General features: G+C 45.5%; 1 protein-coding gene and 1 pseudogene across 1 annotated transcript; both read right to left on the bottom strand.

Moving 5' to 3' along the window:
- Positions 1 to 735: 735 nt before the first annotated feature.
- On the bottom strand, positions 736 to 5,046 carry LOC123042247 (uncharacterized). Its single transcript, XM_044464738.1, has 4 exons — positions 2,935 to 5,046; positions 2,579 to 2,816; positions 2,404 to 2,480; positions 736 to 2,007 (listed from the first exon to the last, which is right to left on the bottom strand). Exons 1-4 carry the CDS (start codon positions 2,952 to 2,954, stop codon positions 1,998 to 2,000), a joined length of 345 nt encoding a protein of 114 aa, XP_044320673.1. The 5' UTR covers positions 2,955 to 5,046; the 3' UTR covers positions 736 to 1,997.
- A 1,305-nt stretch (positions 5,047 to 6,351) lies between these two features.
- On the bottom strand, positions 6,352 to 13,060 carry LOC123046903 (organic cation/carnitine transporter 4-like; annotated as a pseudogene).
- Positions 13,061 to 19,854: the final 6,794 nt, after the last annotated feature.

Here is a 19,854-nt window from a genome sequence, read left to right as displayed (position 1 = left end):
TATGGAATTCTGTTATATGTTTTAGATTTTAGTCAAATTATGCTTATGGTGTTGCACTTGATAGTAATCTGATAATGACACTTGGTACCTTCACAATTTTTTATATTGATAATGCTTGTAGAATTCTGTTAATGCTTTAGATTTCAGTAAAATTATTCTAATGGTGTTCAAGAATAAAATTTTTTTCTTTAACTCATATTACCAGCCTTGGCACATCTAAGGCTTTAGATTACATATCCCAATTGATGTAGTAAAGACAAGTCAATTTTTTTTGTACAATGTCATCAAAACATACAAAAAATAATTTAGTTGCATTGCACAAAAAACTCTAAAGAGAAGAGGAAGAATTAGGAGAAATCACTTGCTACTCCAGACAATTATGTTTGCCTTCAGGTCTATTGGTTTGCCTTCATGACTTATGTCTCTTTTGCTTCGTCCTATCAACTTATTATCCAGAGGTAATTATGATCCTATATATGTGGGCGTCGTCGTACTCATGTCCTATTATTATAATTTATAACTTATTAATTTGTTTTGGACAGATTATATTTTAGTGGAACTGCACAAAAAGACCATGTCTCATTTACTCCACCACGCGCCTGCACTATAGGAGAGACTAGATCACCGAAGGCGCGCGTTGCCGCGCCCATCTGTTTTGGCAAAAGGTTGATATGAATTTTCATAACATTAAGGTGACAAAAAGTTAAACATAATTAAACCACGAGCTATTGAAAATGATAAAAACAGTCTAAAAAAGTTGTTTCGCAATAGTTTTCTTGTGTCTTGAAATGGACAGTAGTAAGTATAACCAAAAAGAGGAAAATAGTCTCTCGAAGCTGGACATGCTATATACATCTTAGTTTCATTATACAACATATGTATATCCATTTCTATCTTATGGCTACTTTCAAATGAAAATGTTTTTTTATTTAATAGACTCTTGCTTCAACTTATACTCATCACTGGACTACTATGAGTATATTCGAAAACCCATCTATAAATTAATAGCCTTGATCAAGGAGAAACGACTAACCTTCACTTAATGGAGTAATCGCATTAACTTGAAGGAAACCACAATAGTTATATAACTTCAGGAAATGGTGAAACATCAATGCACAAATTAACTCGGCCAAAGCCGCTGGATGGAAGCTATGGTTTTTGTGAGTGATGCAATACACACTTCATGACATGTCAAATACTCCCTCCGTTCCAGAATATAAGGTGTATTGATTTCCGTGCAAGTTAACCATTTGAATATTTGACAAAGATTATAGAACAAAATAACAACATCTGCAATTCCTAATAGATATAATATGAAATTACTCTTTATGTTGAGATCAAATGATATATAAATTCGTATTGTGAATGTTGATATATTTTTCTAAAAACATGGCCAAACTTGCACTCGTTTGACTTAAAAAAAACAAATACACCTTATATAAAGGAACAGAGGGAGTAATTGTTAAATCTAAGATTCAAACTTGAATTTCTTTGTAAGAAGAAAATAATGCACGTACCCATCTCTGATGAATGATCATCATAATAATTTCCACACTAGAATAAAATCACACACCTTCAAAGAAAAAACACATGACTATTCTTGTATCGGAAATCAAATGTTTATATAAATGTTCACCTTTGGTTGCTGATGTCATCTTGGATTGACTCCCATCTTTTCCTATGTCTAGCAAGTTGCAACAGTCCCTGCAGAAAATGTCTATAGTATATCCAATAAAATCATTTGTAGCCAAAATACAAATAACTTACTAAATAGAGTGCACACCTTACATGTAATTAAAATGCAAGAAGGTGCATAAATAAAGTATCCAATATGCGCAGGAGTTCATGCAATGTTTTCGAGGTAAATATTAACTGAAATGGGAATAAATAGACCTTTTGGCGGATCAAAACCTATATTATCTTCCTTTCGCACCTACTTGGATTGGTATTTAGTTCAACGCCTACAAAGCTACAGGCTACTGTACTTCCGCAAATATTCACAAGCACCTGAAAATTAAGAAAACATGCATGTGATGTGAGCATATACATGTAGTAGCTTCTGAAGAGCACTCTTTTTGTAAGAAATCTTCTGATTAACCTATTGTTTTCTAAATTTCTAATTAGAGGAAGACATGATTTACTTAAGAGCATAATCAAGAGACTATAGTACTGCCCCAGTAAGCAATTTTTGGTTCATTATAGCCTCAACAATTGATCGATAGTTGGACCAAAAGTAGAACTACTAAATCAATAGTGCAGTCTACAGGTAATGTATTTACTTTTACTGCAGTATCCGTGCATCATCTACGTAGGCTGAATGTGTTCTAATACGCATGATAGAAGTAAATCTGAAAGAATACCCAGCCGGTACCATCACCAAAATATAGAAATTTTAATACTTACCAGTAACTGATCATCTTCCATTCCAAGAAGATGAGTCCTCGTGAAGCTTTATACCTAGTTGTAAACCCCTCTTTGACCTGTACAGAAACATAAGAAAAATTAGAGGAAGATGGATGGGGATTGAGATGGAGTTGATCAGCAAAAAAAGACATGTAGAATAAACTCAGGTTCACACCCTCAGTTTTTCCCTTGCCTCCCTTGCCGTTGATCTCCTCTCTACCATCAGCAGTAGCACCGTTGCCTGTGTCTTCGTGATGCTGCAATGAGTCCATTGAGGGGATCGTCCGCGCCGGCATCCGACTCTCTCGCAACAAATCCTCTTCCCTTGAATGATCTTTCTTGTCATCTCCAGGAACACCAATTGAACCTCCTCCATTTCGAGAATTATGTTCTCAGATTTAATCCATTGAAACCTATAATAAGAATAATCAACAATTCACCCTGATCAATGGAAGATCTGTGGTACCTAACGCCTTAACACTGTTGAGTTGTTTTATAGGAATAGCAGGGGGAATAAAGGGGATATCGAACCTTGAAATCGTCGAATCCATGGATGATTCGTTGAAGCCTCACCTTGTCCTCACGCCGCCGGACATCACTACCAGCGGAAAGGTGCTCTGGAAGGCGCCTCCGTGCTAAAATTTGGCTAGGAGATTCCTTCCAGCGCCGCCATGAGCACCCCAGCCCAATCGAACACGGGATGAGCTGGGCACACTGAAACTCACATCGTCGCCATGGTGATGGGGAGGGCAGCGATGCAACGAGCGTGGAGAGAAGGAGGGAGTGCAGATCGGAGAGCACGCAGTCGAGGGTCGGGGAGAGCGGAGCAGACTTTGTGGAGTCACCGTAGCCTCGTGCACGGCTTGCGCACCATCGCCGGTGCCGCCTCCTCCTCGGTCACCAACTCCAAACCCTAGGATGATTACCTGGCGCGCTTCGGCTGGATCCACTGAGAAGGCCGCGCGCCGCTGGATCGCCTTGAGCGCCTCGGCTCGATCCACTGGGAAGACCAGCAAACACTGGATCCCATCGGGGACCGCCTGCGTCGCCGCGTCGCCGGCATCCCTGTATGAGATCGAGCCCCCACCAATCCATTTCCACCTGTTTGAGCAAACAGTTTTTCTTACGGAGATAAAGCGCAGCGTCGGATTGTTTTCTACCTAAATGGGCTTCCTGTAAAAGCCCAATTAACCACAGGCCTCCAAAAAAGTTTCCAGAATAGCGGCCTATTAGGACAGCCAGCTCAGATCGCGATAAACTGCCACTTAGAGGAAGATCTGACGGCCAGGAACTAATCTAATGCAAATCCGACGGCCAGAGACGTTGAAGGGCTGAGAGAGCTCGCTTTAGATGCGGTTATACTGTCCTAAATGGGTGAATTACTTGGGATGACAACATAGTATGAGCGCAAATACAACAAGCTTATATGTGTAGGTTTTACAAGTATGTTCAATACGTTAGCTACGAAGTGTGTTCAATTAATGTGCATGTTGGGTGTGAACTCCAAGTATATGAATCTGAGTTATGAATAGTAAAGTGCTTGTCCAAATATATGATGTGTGCCTGTATATTTTGTGTCTATGCCCTTTTGTCAATTTCAATTCCTTGGCTGGTACCAGAACGAAAAGAAAAGCCTAGAATGTAAATTATTGGAGATGTTATCACTAACCTGCCAGCAATATGTGTTTAGAAATCATCACTGATCGGCCATGTCGCCCACCTACCTTGGGGAAGTCATCATTAGCCCCTAGCCACAGATGGGCCAAAAACGCGTCAGTGATGATAAGATTTGGCCAATCAGTGCTATTCTACTCTGTAGTAGTGTAAGGAAGAAATTCCTTAATCAAAGAAGTCCTCACTTTTTTTATAGATATAATGGCACCATCATGTAGATACAAGTGGACTTAGAACTTTGATTAAGTCCAATTTTAAATGAGATCGGGACTTAAATTATGATGCCCAAGACCTTGTAAAATTGCTTCTATTTTGGAGCCTAGTAAATTCTTGTGGATTCTCCGGGCTGTTTGGACCATTGCCCTCTAACGCCATGTTAGAAAATATCTTCCACCAAATATTTAGCGAGGCCATGATTGGCAAAGCAAGCATTGGGACAAACCAAATGGCCCTTAGAGCCACCTGACACATGTGCCATACCCTTAAATATTTAAATTTATTAGAAGACGTGTGTTATATAGAAGTATATTATGGAAGGATTAGCCTCCCGGCCTTTTGTATCCGCAAGATGTACACAACCAATATTTTATTATAATGTCGTCAAAGACATCGAGGCAAGAATATGCCACATGTTAGCTACCACCGAGAATCTAACAATCAATAGAGCAAGTATAATAAAGAGCCTATAATCCTCTTACATAACACTTTTACTTATGTGGAGGAGATAGACATGACAAATGACGGGAGTCGGCTCTTATGTAAGAGCCAACCTTAACGCGTGCTCCTATGCAAATGTAATACATATGAGGAAAGAGATAGAGAGAAGGTTCTAAAAATTAGTAATAGAAGAGCCAACCGTACTACTCCCTCCATTCCAATGAATAAGGCACACACATACTTTTAAAAATCCAACTTTTACCGTTAATTACATCAATAATATGGATTTTTGTGACTTAAAAATTGTACCATCAAAAGCTTCATTTCAATACGAATTCAACGTATATTTTGTATTACATATAACCCACATTTGGCTGGTCCAATTTATGATCAAAGTTGACTTTGAGATGTGTGCACACCTTATTCATTGGAATGGAGAGAGTATGTGAGTAACTATGAATGATGCATGTCTCTAGATGATATGACAGCTCCATATAGCAATTAGTTGGCTATACTATTAGCCATGGTCTAAAGCGAGATGAAACACTTACAATCAAACAATTACCGACAAACATGTAACAAGCCATGTAGCAGTCGGGACACCAAGACAAGGTCTTCAATAGGGCCGCACCACTCGTAGGAGTACATTATGCAAATCCGATGGTCAAGGCCATAACTCATTTTTTATACTAGAGCTAACCTTTTCTTTTGAAGCTTAATTAATCACATTATTGCAGTAGGCAATAGGTCAAACCAATTATGTGATATAATTTGGTAAGTAGAAAAAAATGAGGGGAGGGGGGGGGGGGTAATTTCATTTTAGGCTCCTCTCTCCCTTACCCATAACCCTCACTAAGCCTTCGATCTCCTGTGCCACCTTCGAGCATAACCTACATGATTGCATTGTTTTGAGTGGTGAGCTGCAAAGTATCCTACTAATATAATGATCCTTTAAATAAGAGCATGTATATTTGCAAATGAGACGTCCAACTTTTCCTCTTCTGTAAATCTTGCCAAAATAACCCATCCAAATAATTTAGTCTTAAAAAATCCTTCCATGAGGACATGCCCCCGTGAACCCTCCTAGACTTGACAACGAAATTCAAAATATTATGTGTACTATTTGAAAGAAAAACCCATGTAGTTGTATAATATATAATGCTCTATGAAGCAACACATTCCAAGTGATAATAAACAAATAAGTAACTTTTTTAGGAATACCAATTACAATGTAGATGCACACATGCACATGCTCACACATCATGTACTGAAGCCGAGTCGAAACTGCAGAGCTACAAGATTGATGAAATCACCATTGACGTCTCACTATTGACTAGAACGTCGCTTCCAACTAAAAGAATAGTTCGCATCGATGAGACACCAAAGCATCAAACCAGGGGTCTGATTCCTTGTGTGTCGAATGCACGAACACTTTAAAAAACACATACGCAAACATATATGAATATAAATCGTCCTAGTTAGTGTGACATCACCCTTACCATGGGCCAAAGATGTCATCATTTGACCTCGTGCGACAATTATTTTGTGACCCCCATGGGTTTTGGGCTGCAGGATCGACACTTAGTTGCAACATAATATACCACAATTCATCTTATATTTGCAACACGTATTTTACACTGAAAAAAAATCAATGCATGGATATGTGTGGGTCATCGATTCTGAAATAATTTAGACTTACAAAATATATGATTTATCAAGAAACGAAACAATGTATAGACATTTCCCAAGATAAAGCAAGTAGACAATCCAATTTGTCTGATTCGCTCTTTTGTGCAACATTGTTTTATGGGCAACAATGATATTTCAGTGCGCCAATGCTTTTAGCCTAAGTGATTAGATTAGGGAGTTACTAGTTGCAACTTCATCTCCCCCTTTTGTTGATCTCTCCCCTTTCTCCATACCAGCCATGGTGTCATACAAAGGCTTATTCATAGTCTCCGGGAGGCAGAGCACCAGTAGCCCACCGATGATGGCCAACACGCCGAACACCACGAATGGCACCCGCTCGCCAAGCAACACCACTATGGGCGCTAGTATGGCCCCCATTTCTGACCCCTATGCCTTGCACCCCAGTGCGACGGTACGCACCACCGTTGGGAACAACTCTGACGCATATACGAGCAATAGGTTGTATGTTCCCGCCATTCCAAAGATCCCGATCACCCCACATGCCATCCTCGCTACCCTACAATGGCATGCAATTGCATGTGGTTAAAGCAAACCCTTGTAACTCAACTTGTGTCTCAAATACATAAAACATGAAGGGTTTCATTACCTCATGGCACCGAAGTCGGGAATAAGACTAGCAGTTGTGCAGAAGACGCCGCTGAGAAGCATCGAGCCAATTGTGAGTGGCTTTCGGCCAAAGTGTTGAAGGAGCACCGCAGTGACTAGGTATGCAGGCATCTCAGCAAGAGAGTTAACAACCACACTGATGTAAAGGTTGATTTTAGGTTGACCACATTGAGGGTCAACCCAAAGTACACCACTGAGCAAAGAAAGGTGATGATAACTAAGAGAACGAGCCTAGCCCGCATTGCCTGCGACCGAAACACATCTAAGACCGACGACGTCTCCACAACCTTCTTGGCGATGTTGTCCTCATCGTCGAGCATGAGCCCCACGCAATGTGGGATGCTCTTGCCATTGGTGGATGCTATGTCTCGTAGGACACGCATCGCATCATCCGTCCGGCAACGCACGAGGTACCAACGCGGGGACTCAGAGACGAATGGCATGGCGATGAGCATGAATGCGAGGGATGGCAGAGAGGTGACAATGTAAAGGATGCGCCAAGAGGACTGGAACAATGTTGTGATGCCAGCAAGGGCCGCAATACCGCCGGAGAAGAAATAGCAAGTGGATGTGCCAACGACGCCTCGATAGGATGGCCCAATAGGTTCCGTGGCAAGGACGAAGGAGCAAAAGCAAATGCTTCCGGCACTAAAGCCCGTGAGTAGGCGGAAGGCCGCATAGACCCAATAGTTGGGGGAGAGCGAGGTGAGAAGGCCGAAGCCTCCACTAAGGAAGCACACTAACTGGAGGGAACCTTTCCGACCTAAAAAAGAATCTGACAGGTGTCCAAAGACACCGGATCCTGCAACCAACCAACCAACGATATGATCAGTCACATGAACCAACAATGTAAAAGCAAACAAATAAGCTAATAAGTTGTGTTTTGGGTTCTAATCTAATGTATCACTTAGTGAAGAGATTCCCTAATTAGCCCAAATCCAAGTGAACAAAAGTTAGAGCCGCATGGTGGAAACCCTGCAGATATCATCACTTATAATTATCCGCGCATTGCAAGGGAGGTATACATATTTTTGTAGGTTAGCCCGTGATTTACCTATAATTTGAATGTTAATGTGATTGCGTGAAAAACTGAATTTTCTTTTGTAAGCATAATCATTTATTAGCTTACAAAAGAAACCATGGTTTTGTTTGGTAACTCAATGAAAGATAGGACAATTGAAGTTGTTTTGAAGCCAAACCAGTAACAAAATTAGATGCAAAAGAAAAATAATCAAAAAAGATGAGGATAACAAAAGGAGACATAGGTACCTAACCCCTCCCACGACCCCCGCGTCGCCTCCCCCGGTGGCGGCGGGGGGAACCCTAGCCGCGCCTCCGCGGCCCCCTCCCACACCTTGCCCCATCTCCTCGCCGCCGCCTGAGGCAGCCGCCGGGCAAGCCCAGGGTGCCAAGGATGGTGGCGGCGGGGCCTCGGCTGCCCTGCCTGCATGGGGAGTCCCCGATATGGAGCGGCGGCTCCTTTCGGGAGGCACGACAGGCTCCGGCAAGCAGCCGTGCGGGTGGTGGATCTGGCATCCTCGTGGCGCAGGCGGCGGGATCCCGATGGTCGTTGACGGCTGGCGGCGGCTTCTGCGGCGGCCGGTGCGCGTGATCTGGCACCTCCCCTCCTCCCCTATTCGGCGTGCGGGCTAGCCTGGTCGCGTCGTGCCTCCCTTGGTCGCCGGTTCTGTACAGGAGGCGCTGCTGGTGGCAGAGATATAGTTCGGGCAAAATCCCTGTCCGGTCATGACCGGCCGCGCCGACGGCGACACCTGAGGGCGTTGTTCACCTCCTTGGAGGCGTCAGTATGGACTGATCTCCTCACTTCCCCTTCCCCTAGGTCTCCCGGGTGAAAGCCCTAACTTTGTTGGGCGGCGGCGGCGCTCATTGGGGTTGGGTGGCGCTTGTGGGTGGTGGGCGACGGCGGTGGTGCGGTCCTATCCTAGCATGGATCTACGTCCGTTTCTTGGAGATGGACTCGCGTTTGTGGAGGTCGACGTTTGGCGTCGTGGTGGCGTCGATGGCAGAGGACCTGCCAAGGCTCGCGTAGGTGGAGGTCGTCGTTTGGTATCGTGGTGGCATCGATGGCGGAGGACCTGCCAAGATTGACACCTCAATCTGCTATGAAGATGGATGAGTGGAAGATGGCGGCGACGACACATGTGAGTGCGTCGGACCGATTTGTGCCCCGGATCTGGCAGATGGCTCAATCGGGGCCTCCGGCTTTATATGTTAGGCTTAGGTGACAGGTCCGGGTATGTGGCCCAGCTTGCAGCCCTTCATCATATAGATAGGAGTAGCGGCAGATTGCCAAGATGGTGGATTTAGGCATACTGTTGTTCTACTTTGTAAGGTCCTCGAAAATAATCAATAAAATGGCCGCATGCATCTTTCAGATGCAGATGTCGAGGGTCATCCTCCTTTTCTAGAAAAAAAGTAAAGAAAGATGAGCAGTCGACAATAGGACTTTATGTCTGTTTTAAGGTAGGAGAGATGAGATATGTCGGATCCTAGACCCTGTTCGAAAACTTTCAATCATGTGCTTATTATACGCCACTGAGCAAATTATGATTAGATAATAATTTTCGTTGTAACCCCAATTAGCAAGTAAGGGCATCTCCAACACCGATTCTCAAACCGCCCGCAATCGTCCGGACATGTTGTGCAATCCAACACAGTCTTGTATTGGTCCGCAGGACAGTCCGGACGCACTTTGTCTCACAAACCGGAGACAAACATGAGGGGTGCTTTATGGGCGTCCGGATAGCACCCAAGCCCGCTTCTAACCACCCTGGCCCACCCAAACCCCTCCTCCTTCGCCCGTGCGTTTCCGCTGGCACCAACTACCCGCATTCATGCCGCTGTAGAGTGGCCGCTCCACATTGAAGCCGGCCCAGAGCGGACGTGACCTCTCACTGCCTTCGCAATTTGCGAGCGTTCAATACTGGAGACGAGTTACTGGGAGGGATGGGATATATATCTACCACGCCTATTCAATGCTTCGTTTGTCCGTATGCCGCCATTAAGCAGGCTCGCCGCCCGAGAAACCCACTCCGGTGCCGCGCATTGACGCACCTGAATGCGTGGCCTCACCGGAATCCATTATTAAAAGGCGGCCACGACCGACTAACTCCACGCCACAATACAAGGCACTCTCCATCCTTCTCCTTTGCACGTATCCGCCATGACTGCAAACGGCAAAGCTCTGTGAGAGACCCTTTCCATGGAGATGAAGCACAGGTGGCCGCCCTTGCGGCCGCCAGGCAGAGCTGTCATGCCAGGCAGATCGGGGCCGGCTTGCCGGCCAGCTCGCCCAAGGTCTCCGATGACGAGGATGACCCCACGATGAAGACAGGCTCAGACGACACCAAACCGTCACCCTCGCCTTTGCACGCCGGCTTCACCATGGAGCAGGCGCAGTCGCACTACAACTCCGCCATGACGGAGGTGCATCCTGCTTCGGCGCCTAGGTCGGCGTTCCAACAGGCATAGGAGGAACATCGGTACAACATGTACCTCCTGAAGCAGCACCAGTTGGCAGAGGGCCAGATCGACGACGACCGCATGAGTGAGGATGCCGTGGCAGCCATGACCGCGACGAACCCCAACTTCGTCGCGGAGCATCGTGCGATCTACGAGGTCATCCGCGCTCAAGGCGCCGCTCGCCAGGAAGCCGCCGCCGCGAAGGCACAGCTCCAGGCAATCGCGGAGGGGAACAATGCCAGCTGTGCCTCCTACATGCCGCCGATGAACTATCCAGCGGCCTGGTGGGATGATGATAGTGTGGGCGCCATCATTTTCATTGTGGACCTCAAATCCACCGGCGACGAACAGGCCGCGGACTCCTCCAAGAATGAGTAGGGCACGTGAGGCGGCAGGGCCTTGTGTCCCATGTGGGTCGGTCTGTCTCCTGTGTTCTACTCTTCCCTCGTCGGAGACCGCACCTTTACTTCACGGGTTTTATCGCCGACACTCATGGAGACGGCGGATGGAGGAGGCGGTCCCAAGAAAGGAACAACAAGGGCTTGGACGCCGGCGGCCACTGTAGGTTTTTTTGTTCTAAATGTTTGAAATGTAATGAAAGCTCGCCGTGTTTGCATGAATGTCGTCCGTTTATGTAAATTATATCCGAACCTGAATGAAATCTGACCGCATTTGCATGATTTTTGTCCGATTAGTTCAGATGATAGTTGAAATGTAAGCGGACTGACCCCCTATCCGCGGACGAATGCGGGTGAAAATTTGTGGGTAGCCCGTTGGAGATGCCCCAACCCTACTGGATGACAGTAAAAGACTACTCCAACGTAGTAATTAGTAATTTGTACGCGTAAGATAGTTTCCGCTGCACATGTATACTTCTCTAGCTGCAGTTTAGTAGAGAAGAGTGCAGTGAGAGTCAAACAAGGGCCGAAGTAAAATACAACTACGAATACCCTGTTGAATTAGTAGTGCATCCGTCCAGGCGATCCAGTGATTCGAGCTGCCAATTACGATCAAGACATGATTGACGAAGACACGTTTCTCCTGTTAATTAAACCAAACAACGGCTGAAAGATAGTTGAGAGTGTTGCATTACTAGCGTAGAAAAAATCCTATAAGCCACTTGATGGCAAATTTCGATCTTTTAGAGTATATGACACCGCTCTCTGGCTAACATCATCTCTGATGTGAGCCAAAAGCGGTTGGAAGGAGGCTTAAGACATACACAATGATGCTATCTGAACACTGTCAGCTAAAATAATTGTTAAATTGGAAGAGTGAGAGAGAAGAGAAAAAAGATTGCCTTCTTGTAGCTAGGAGATCATAGACAAGACAGTTATACCACTGTTACACATATATTTTTAGTTTAAAATTATTCATCCCACAAACTGGAAGATACTTTATTGTGTAGTGTAGTATGTATTTTAGTCTTCTCTAAATGACTTGTACTCCCTCTGTTCAAGATAACCAAAGAAAATGCTTTTTTATATAAGAGCTCATGCCTTTCAATTTTTTTGTTTGCAATAATCATTCCTTTCACTTTCATAGGTACCCGTCTCCTAACTTGGAAAAGCAACAAACTCTATAAGGTGCATTAATTTCTATAGAAAGGCAAACTTCTCAACGTTTGACCAATTTGTATAGCAAAATTTCAATAGCTACAACACCAAACAGTACCATCACTTCATATTTTATTTGTTTAATATTATATATGTTGACATAAATGTATAAACTTGATCAAACATAAAAAAATTCTGTAACTAAAAAAATACACCTTATGTTTAAAAATGAAGGAAGTATGGCATAAGATATAATTGTACATGCTCTAGAATCTGTAAAGAAATATATGATCGTTTAGATGAGTAGTGGTTCTTTGTCTGAAGCGGAAAAGTCTTGTGTAGGACAGGGGCCAGCGAAAATAGAATTAGCAAATCGCATCGGTTCGTTTTCTTATGCCGGAATGCGCCACCACTAGAGACAGTCAAGCTATGCCGGAATGATATAGCAGTGGCGGACGTACCCATCATGCAGCCGGCGAAGTAGATGGCCTGGACGAGGCCGACCTTGTAGCGCTCGCCGCAGACGAGGCCCCACTTGGCCACCGTCGACGAGCCGCTCCCCTGCTCCCACTCCCACCCGGCCGCGGCGCCGGCGCAGCGGTCGCCGCACAGGCCGTCCCCCGCAGGGCACCACATGGCCGGCTCGCGGTCCGCGAAGATCATGACCATGGTGTGCATCGCCTCCAGCATCCAGGGTTCCAGGCCGCCGTCACCAGCACGAAGTGCCGCAGCTGCCACCGCCCGAACTCCCCCGCGTGCAGCGCCAGCGCGTCGTCGATGCTCACGCGGTTGCTGCCGCCGCCGCTGCCGGAGGCGGCGAGGAGCGCCTCGGTGGTGGACATGGCCGCCCGTACGTCGCGCGCGGAGCGAGAGTGGTAGCTATTCAGTTGCCTTTGGCGCTCGTGGTGTCTGCGTGCGTGTACTAGCCGGGGCAATGAGCTTGACCCTGTGCTGCTTGTAGGCTTGTAGCGAGGCACCTGTATTTATCAAACAGAGCCGCTGGACCCGGCCAAGACCCGCAGCAAACCAAAACAAACTAGCACCCCTCAGGAATGACGACATTCTACTCCCTCTAAGGAGGCCCAAGTCTTTTTTAAGATTTCAATACGGACTACATATACGAATGTATACAGAGTTACAGACATACTTTAGAGCGCAGATTCATACATTTTGCTCCGTATGTACTTCTTAGTGGAATCTCTAGAAAGATTTATATTTGGAAACGGAGGAAGTATATTCCTTGCATGGATCCACGGTTCGCCGGTGATTTAAGATTCACGCTATATTTTCTGGTTATGATTTTTTTTTCTCGGGGAATGAAATGTTTTGTCTTGTTTTGAAGTACTATTACATTAGCCTTCGATTCTAAATATAGTATCGAACATTGTATTTTGCTAATCTTCTTCTATACCTAATAATTTTAAAAAGAAGGATTGTTTCTTCACATTTTCTTCATGGTGGGACCCAGGCATTTTTTCGCCCGTCGTGGGACTGTTTTCTTCGTCGGTCCCGACTACCGATCCTCTGGCGTTGAGTGCGTGCAATTCTCCCGATATATATTCTCGCTTGGCTAGCCCGCTTGGGCCTTGGCTCGAGCTTTCGCTAAAGGCAAGTGCAAATGTGTCGGCCCAATTCGCATGTTTCGAACAAAATTGTAGTGGTGGGAATCGACCCCGCACTGGATACTAGGGAGGCTTGCCAGCCGAGCTTATATGGTGCATGAATTTTATAAAAACCTCTATGAATTTTATAAAAACCTCTATACTACGGAGGAGGTAAGCAATATGAACGAGGTGCTTACCAACGTACTCAGCAAGGTTACGCCTGAGATGAACAAGCTGTTGTGTGCTCCATACACATGTGAACAAGTCAAGACCGCTCTTTTACAAATGTTCTCGACCAAATCCCCGGGTCCAGACGGCTTCTCAACGCATTTTTACCAAAGGCATTGGGACATATGTGGGGCCGATGTGAGAAAGGCAATGCTGAGTATTGTGAGAGGAGAAGAAAGCCTAGAATGCATCAACGATACAACGTTGATCTTGATCTCAAAGGTAACGAACCCATCTCTACTAACACAATTTAGACCTATCAATTTATGCAACGTACTATACAAGATGGGTTCATTATCTTTGGGAGGAGCAATATAGGTTGAAACAAATTTTGCCGGACATCACATCGGAGGAGCAATCGGCCTTCATTCCCGGTAGTCTCATCACAGACAATACCATTAGTGCATATAAGTGTCTTCACTTTATGAAACGCAGCAAGGTAAAGGCGAACAACCATTGTGTGCTAAAACTTGATATGATGAAGGCATATGATAAGCTCGAATGGAGTTACCTTGAAGCTATGATGTTGAAGTTGGGCTTTGCTCCATCATGGGTGCACATTGTCATGGGTATGGTCCAATCAGTTTCCTTCTCAGTTCTTTTTAATGGAGAGGGACTTGATCAGTTCGTGCCAAGCAGAAGTATTCGGCAGGGAGATACAATATCCCCATATCTTTTCTTAATTGCAGCAGAGGGCCTTTCATGCCTCTTGAAATCCAGTTCTCCGTCATCACTGGATGGTACTAAGGTGGCTCCTACAACTCCGGCTGTGAACCATCTTGTTTTTTCTGATGACAGCCTGTTGCTTTTTAAGTCACGTAATGATGGGGAAGTTGTGTTGGGGAACATTGCAGAAAACAAAAAATTTCCTACGGTTTCACCAAGATCAATCTATGAGTTCATCTAGCAACGAGAGAGAAGAGTGCATCTACATACCCTTGTAGATCGAGCGGAAGCGTTCAAGAGAACGGGGTTGAGGGAGTCGTACTTGTCGTGATCCAAATCACCGGAGATCCTAGCGCCGAACGGACGACACCTCCGCGTTCAACACACGTACGGTCAGCGTGACATCTCCTCCTTCTTGATCAAGCAAGGGGGAAGGAGAGGTTGATGAAGATCCAGCAGCACGACGGCGTGGTGGTGGATGCAGCAGGGATCCCAGCAGGGCTTCGCCAAGCGTCTGCGGGAGGGAGAGGTGTAGCAAGGGGGAAGGGAGGCGCCAAGTGCAAAGGGTGCGGCTGCCCTCCCTCCCCCCTCTTTATATAGGGACCCCAGGGGGGCGCGCCGGCCCTAGGAGATGGGATCTCCTAGGGGGGCGGCGGCCAAGGGGGTGCCTTGCCCCCCAAGGCAAGTGGAGGCGCCCCCTCCCCTAGGGTTCCCAACCCTAGGCGTGGGGGGGGGGGAAAGGGGGGGGCGCACCAGCCCACCAGGGGCTGGTTCCCCTCCCACTTCAGCCCATGGGGCCCTCCGGGATGGGTGGACCCCCGGGACCCTTCCGGTGGTCCCGGTACAATACCGGTGACCCCCGAATCTTTCCCGATGGCCGAAACTCGACTTCCCATATATAATTCTTTACCTCCGAACCATTCCGGAACTCCTCGTGACGTCCGGGATCTCATCCGGGACTCCGAACAACTTTCATTTTGCTCCATACTAATATCTCTACAACCCTAGCGTCACTGAACCTTAAGTGTGTAGACCCTACGGGTTCGGGAGACACGTAGACATGACCGAGACGGCTCTCCGGTCAATAACCAACAGCGGGATCTGGATACCCATGTTGGTTCCCACATGCTCCTCAATGATCTCATCGGATGAACCACGATGTCGAGGATTCAAGCAACCCCGTATACAATTCCCTTTGTTAATCGGTATGTTACTTGCCCGAGATTCGATCGTCGGTATCCCAATACCTCGTTCAATCTCGTTACCGGCAAGTCACTTTACTCGTACCGTAATGCATGATCCCGTGACCAGACACTTGGTCACTTTGAGCTCATTATGATGATGCATTACTGAGTGGGCCCAGAGATACCTCTCCGTCATACGAAGTGACAAATCCTAGTCTCGATCCGTGTCAACCCAACAGACACTTTCGGAGATACCTGTAGTATACCTTTATAGTCACCCAGTTACGTTGTGACGTTTGGTACACCCAAAGCACTCCTACGGTGTCCCGGAGTTACACGATCTCATGGTCTAAGGAAAAGATACTTGACATTGGAAAAGCTCTAGCAAACAAACTACACGATCTTGTGCTATGCTTAGGATTGGGTCTTGTCCATCACATCATTCTCCTAATGATGTGATCCCGTTATCAATGACATCCAATGTCCATAGTCAGGAAACCATGACTATCTGTTGATCAACGAACTAGTCAACTAGAGGCTCACTAGGGACATATTATGGTCTATGTATTCACACATGTATGACGATTTCTGGATAACACAATTATAGCATGAATAAAAGACAATTATCATGAACAAGGAAATATAATAATAATCCTTTTATTATTGCCTCTAGGGCATATTTCCAACAGTCTCCCACTTGCACTAGAGTTAATAATCTAGTTATATTGTGATGAATCGAACACCCATAGAGTTCTAGTGTTGATCATGTTTTGCTCGCGGAAGAGGTTTAGTCAATGGATCTGCGACATTCAGATCCGTATGTACTTTGCAAATATCTATGTCTCCATCTTGAACATTTTCACGGATGGAGTTGAAACGACGCTTGATGTGCCTGGTCTTCTTGTGAAACCTGGGCTCCTTGGCAAGGGCAATAGCTCCAGTGTTGTCACAGAAGAGAGTGATCGGCCCCGACGCATTGGGTATGACTCCTAGGTCGGTGATGAACTCCTTCATCCATATTGCTTCATGCGCTACCTCCGAGGCTGCCATGTACTCTGCTTCACATGTAGATCCCGCCACGACGCTCTGCTTGCAACTGCACCAGCTTACTGCTCCACGATTCAACATATACACGTATCCGGTTTGTGACTTAGAGTCATCCAGATCTGTGTCGAAGCTAGCGTCGACGTAACCCTTTACGACGAGCTCTTCGTCACCTCCATAGACGAGAAACATGTCCTTTGTCCTTTTCAGGTACTTCAGGATATTCTTGACCGCTGTCCAGTGTTCCTTGCCGGGATTACTTTGGTACCTTCCTACCAAACTTACGGCAAGGTTTACATCAGGTCTGGTACACAACATGGCATACATAATAGATCCTATGGCTGAGGCATAGGGGATGACACTCATCTCTTCTTTATCTTCTGCCGTGGTCGGGCATTGAGCCGAGCTCAATCTCACACCTTGCAATACAGGCAAGAACCCTTTCTTGGACTGATCCATATTGAACTTCTTCAATATCTTATCAAGGTATGTGCTTTGTGAAAGACCTATGAGGCGTCTCGATCTATCCCTATAGATCTTGATGCCTAATATGTAAGCAGCTTCTCCAAGGTCCTTCATTGAAAAACACTTATTCAAGTAGGCCTTAATGCTGTCCAAAAGTTCTATATCATTTCCCATCAGAAGTATGTCATCTACATATAATATGAGAAATGCTACAGAGCTCCCACTCACTTTCTTGTAAACGCAGGATTCTCCATAAGTCTGCATAAACCCAAACGCTTTGATCATCTCATCAAAGCAAATGTTCCAACTCCGAGATGCTTGCACCAGTCCATAAATGGATCGCTGGAGCTTGCATACCTTGTTAGCATTCTTAGGGTCGACAAAACCTTCCGGCTGCATCATATACAGTTCTTCCTTAAGATAGCCGTTAAGGAATGCCGTTTTGACGTCCATCTGCCATATCTCATAATCATAGTATGCGGCAATTGCTAACATGATTCGGACGGACTTCAGCTTCTCTACGGGAGAGAAAGTCTCATCATAGTAAACCCCTTGAACTTGCTGATAACCCTTAGCGACAAGTCAAGCTTTATAGATGGTAACATTACCATCCGCGTCCGTCTTCTTATTAAAGATCCATTTGTTTTCTATCGCTCGCCGATCATCGGGCAAGTCTGTCAAAGTCCATACTTTGTTTTCATACATGGATTCTATCTCGGATTGCATGGCTTCAAGCCATTTGTTGGAATCTGGGCCCGCCATCGCTTCTTCATAGTTCGAAGGTTCACCGTTGCCTAACAACATGATTTCCAGGACAGGGTTGCCATACCACTCTGGCGTGGAACGTGTCCTTGTGGACCTACGAAGTTCAGTAGCAACTTGATCCGAAGTACCTTGATCATCATCATTAATTTCCTCTCCAGTCGGTGTAGGCACCACAGGAACATTTTCCTGAGCTGCACTACTTTCCGGTTCAAGAGGTAGTAGTTCATCGAGTTCTACTTTCCTCCCACTTACTCCTTTCGAGAGAAATTCTTTTTCCAGAAAGGATCCGTTCTTGGCAACAAAGATCTTGCCTTCGGATCTAAGGTAGAAGGTATACCCAATGGTTTCCTTAGGGTATCCTATGAAGACGCATTTTTCCGACTTGGGTTCGAGCTTTTCAGGTTGAAGTTTCTTGACATAAGCATCGCATCCCTAAACTTTTAGAAATGACAGCTTAGGTTTCTTTCCAAACCATAGTTCATACGGTGTCGTCTCAATGGATTTAGACGGAGCCCTATTTAAAGTGAATGTAGCTATCTCTAGAGCGTATCCCCAAAATGATAGTGGTAAATCGGTAAGAGACATCATAGATCGCACCATATCCAATAGAGTGCGATTACGACGTTCGGACACACCGTTACGCTGAGGTGTTCCAGGCGGCGTGAGTTGTGAAACGATTCCACATTTCCTTAAGTGTGTGCCAAATTCGTGACTTAAATATTCTCCTCCACGATCTGATCGTAAGAACTTTATTTTTCGGTCACGTTGATTCTCTACTTCATTCTGAAATTCCTTGAACTTTTCAAAGGTCTCAGACTTGTGTTTCATCAAGTAGACATACCCATATCTACTCAAGTCATCAGTGAGAGTGAGAACATAACGATATCCTCCGCAAGCCTCAATGCTCATTGGACCGCACACATCAGTATGTATGATTTCCAATAAGTTGGTTGCTCGCTCCATTGTTCCGGAGAACGGAGTCTTGGTCATTTTGCCCATGAGGCATGGCTCGCATGTGTCAAATGATTCATAATCGAGAGACTCTAAAAGTCCATCAGCATGGCGCTTCTTCATGCGCTTGACACCAATGTGACCAAGGCGGCAGTGCCACAAGTATGTGGGACTATCGTTATCAACTTTACATCTTTTGGTATTCACACTATGAATATGTGTAACATTACGTTCGAGATTCATTAAGAATAAACCATTGACCATCGGGGCATGACCATAAAATATATCTCTCATATAAATAGAACAACCATTATTCTCGGATTTAAATGAGTAGCCATCTCGTATTAAACGAGATCCAGATACAATGTTCATGCTCAAACTTGGCACTAAATAACAATTATTGATGTTTAAAACTAATCCCGTAGGTAAATGTAGAGGTAGCGTGCTGACGGCGATCACATCGACCTTGGAACCATTCCCGACGCGCATCGTCACCTCGTCCTTCGCCAGTCTCTGCTTATTCCGCAGCTCCTGCTTTGAGTTACAAATATGAGCAACGGCACCGGTATCAAATACCCAGGAGCTACTACGAGCACTGGTAAGGTACACATCAATTACATGTATATCACATATACCTTTAGTGTTACCGGCCTTCTTGTCCGCTAAGTATTTGGGGCAGTTCCGCTTCCAGTGACCCTTCCCTTTGCAATAAAAGCACTCAGTCTCAGGCTTGGGTCCATTCTTTGACTTCTTCCCGGTAACAGGCTTATCGAGCGCGGCAACATCCTTGCGGTCCTTCTTGAAGTTCTTCTTACCCTTGCCTTTCTTGAACTTAGTGGTTTTATTAACCATCAACAC

This window comes from Triticum aestivum, chromosome 2B, assembly GCF_018294505.1.
Source record: "Triticum aestivum cultivar Chinese Spring chromosome 2B, IWGSC CS RefSeq v2.1, whole genome shotgun sequence".
Classification (NCBI taxonomy): domain Eukaryota; kingdom Viridiplantae; phylum Streptophyta; class Magnoliopsida; order Poales; family Poaceae; genus Triticum; species Triticum aestivum.
This window is presented reverse-complemented; position numbering and strand designations above follow the sequence as displayed.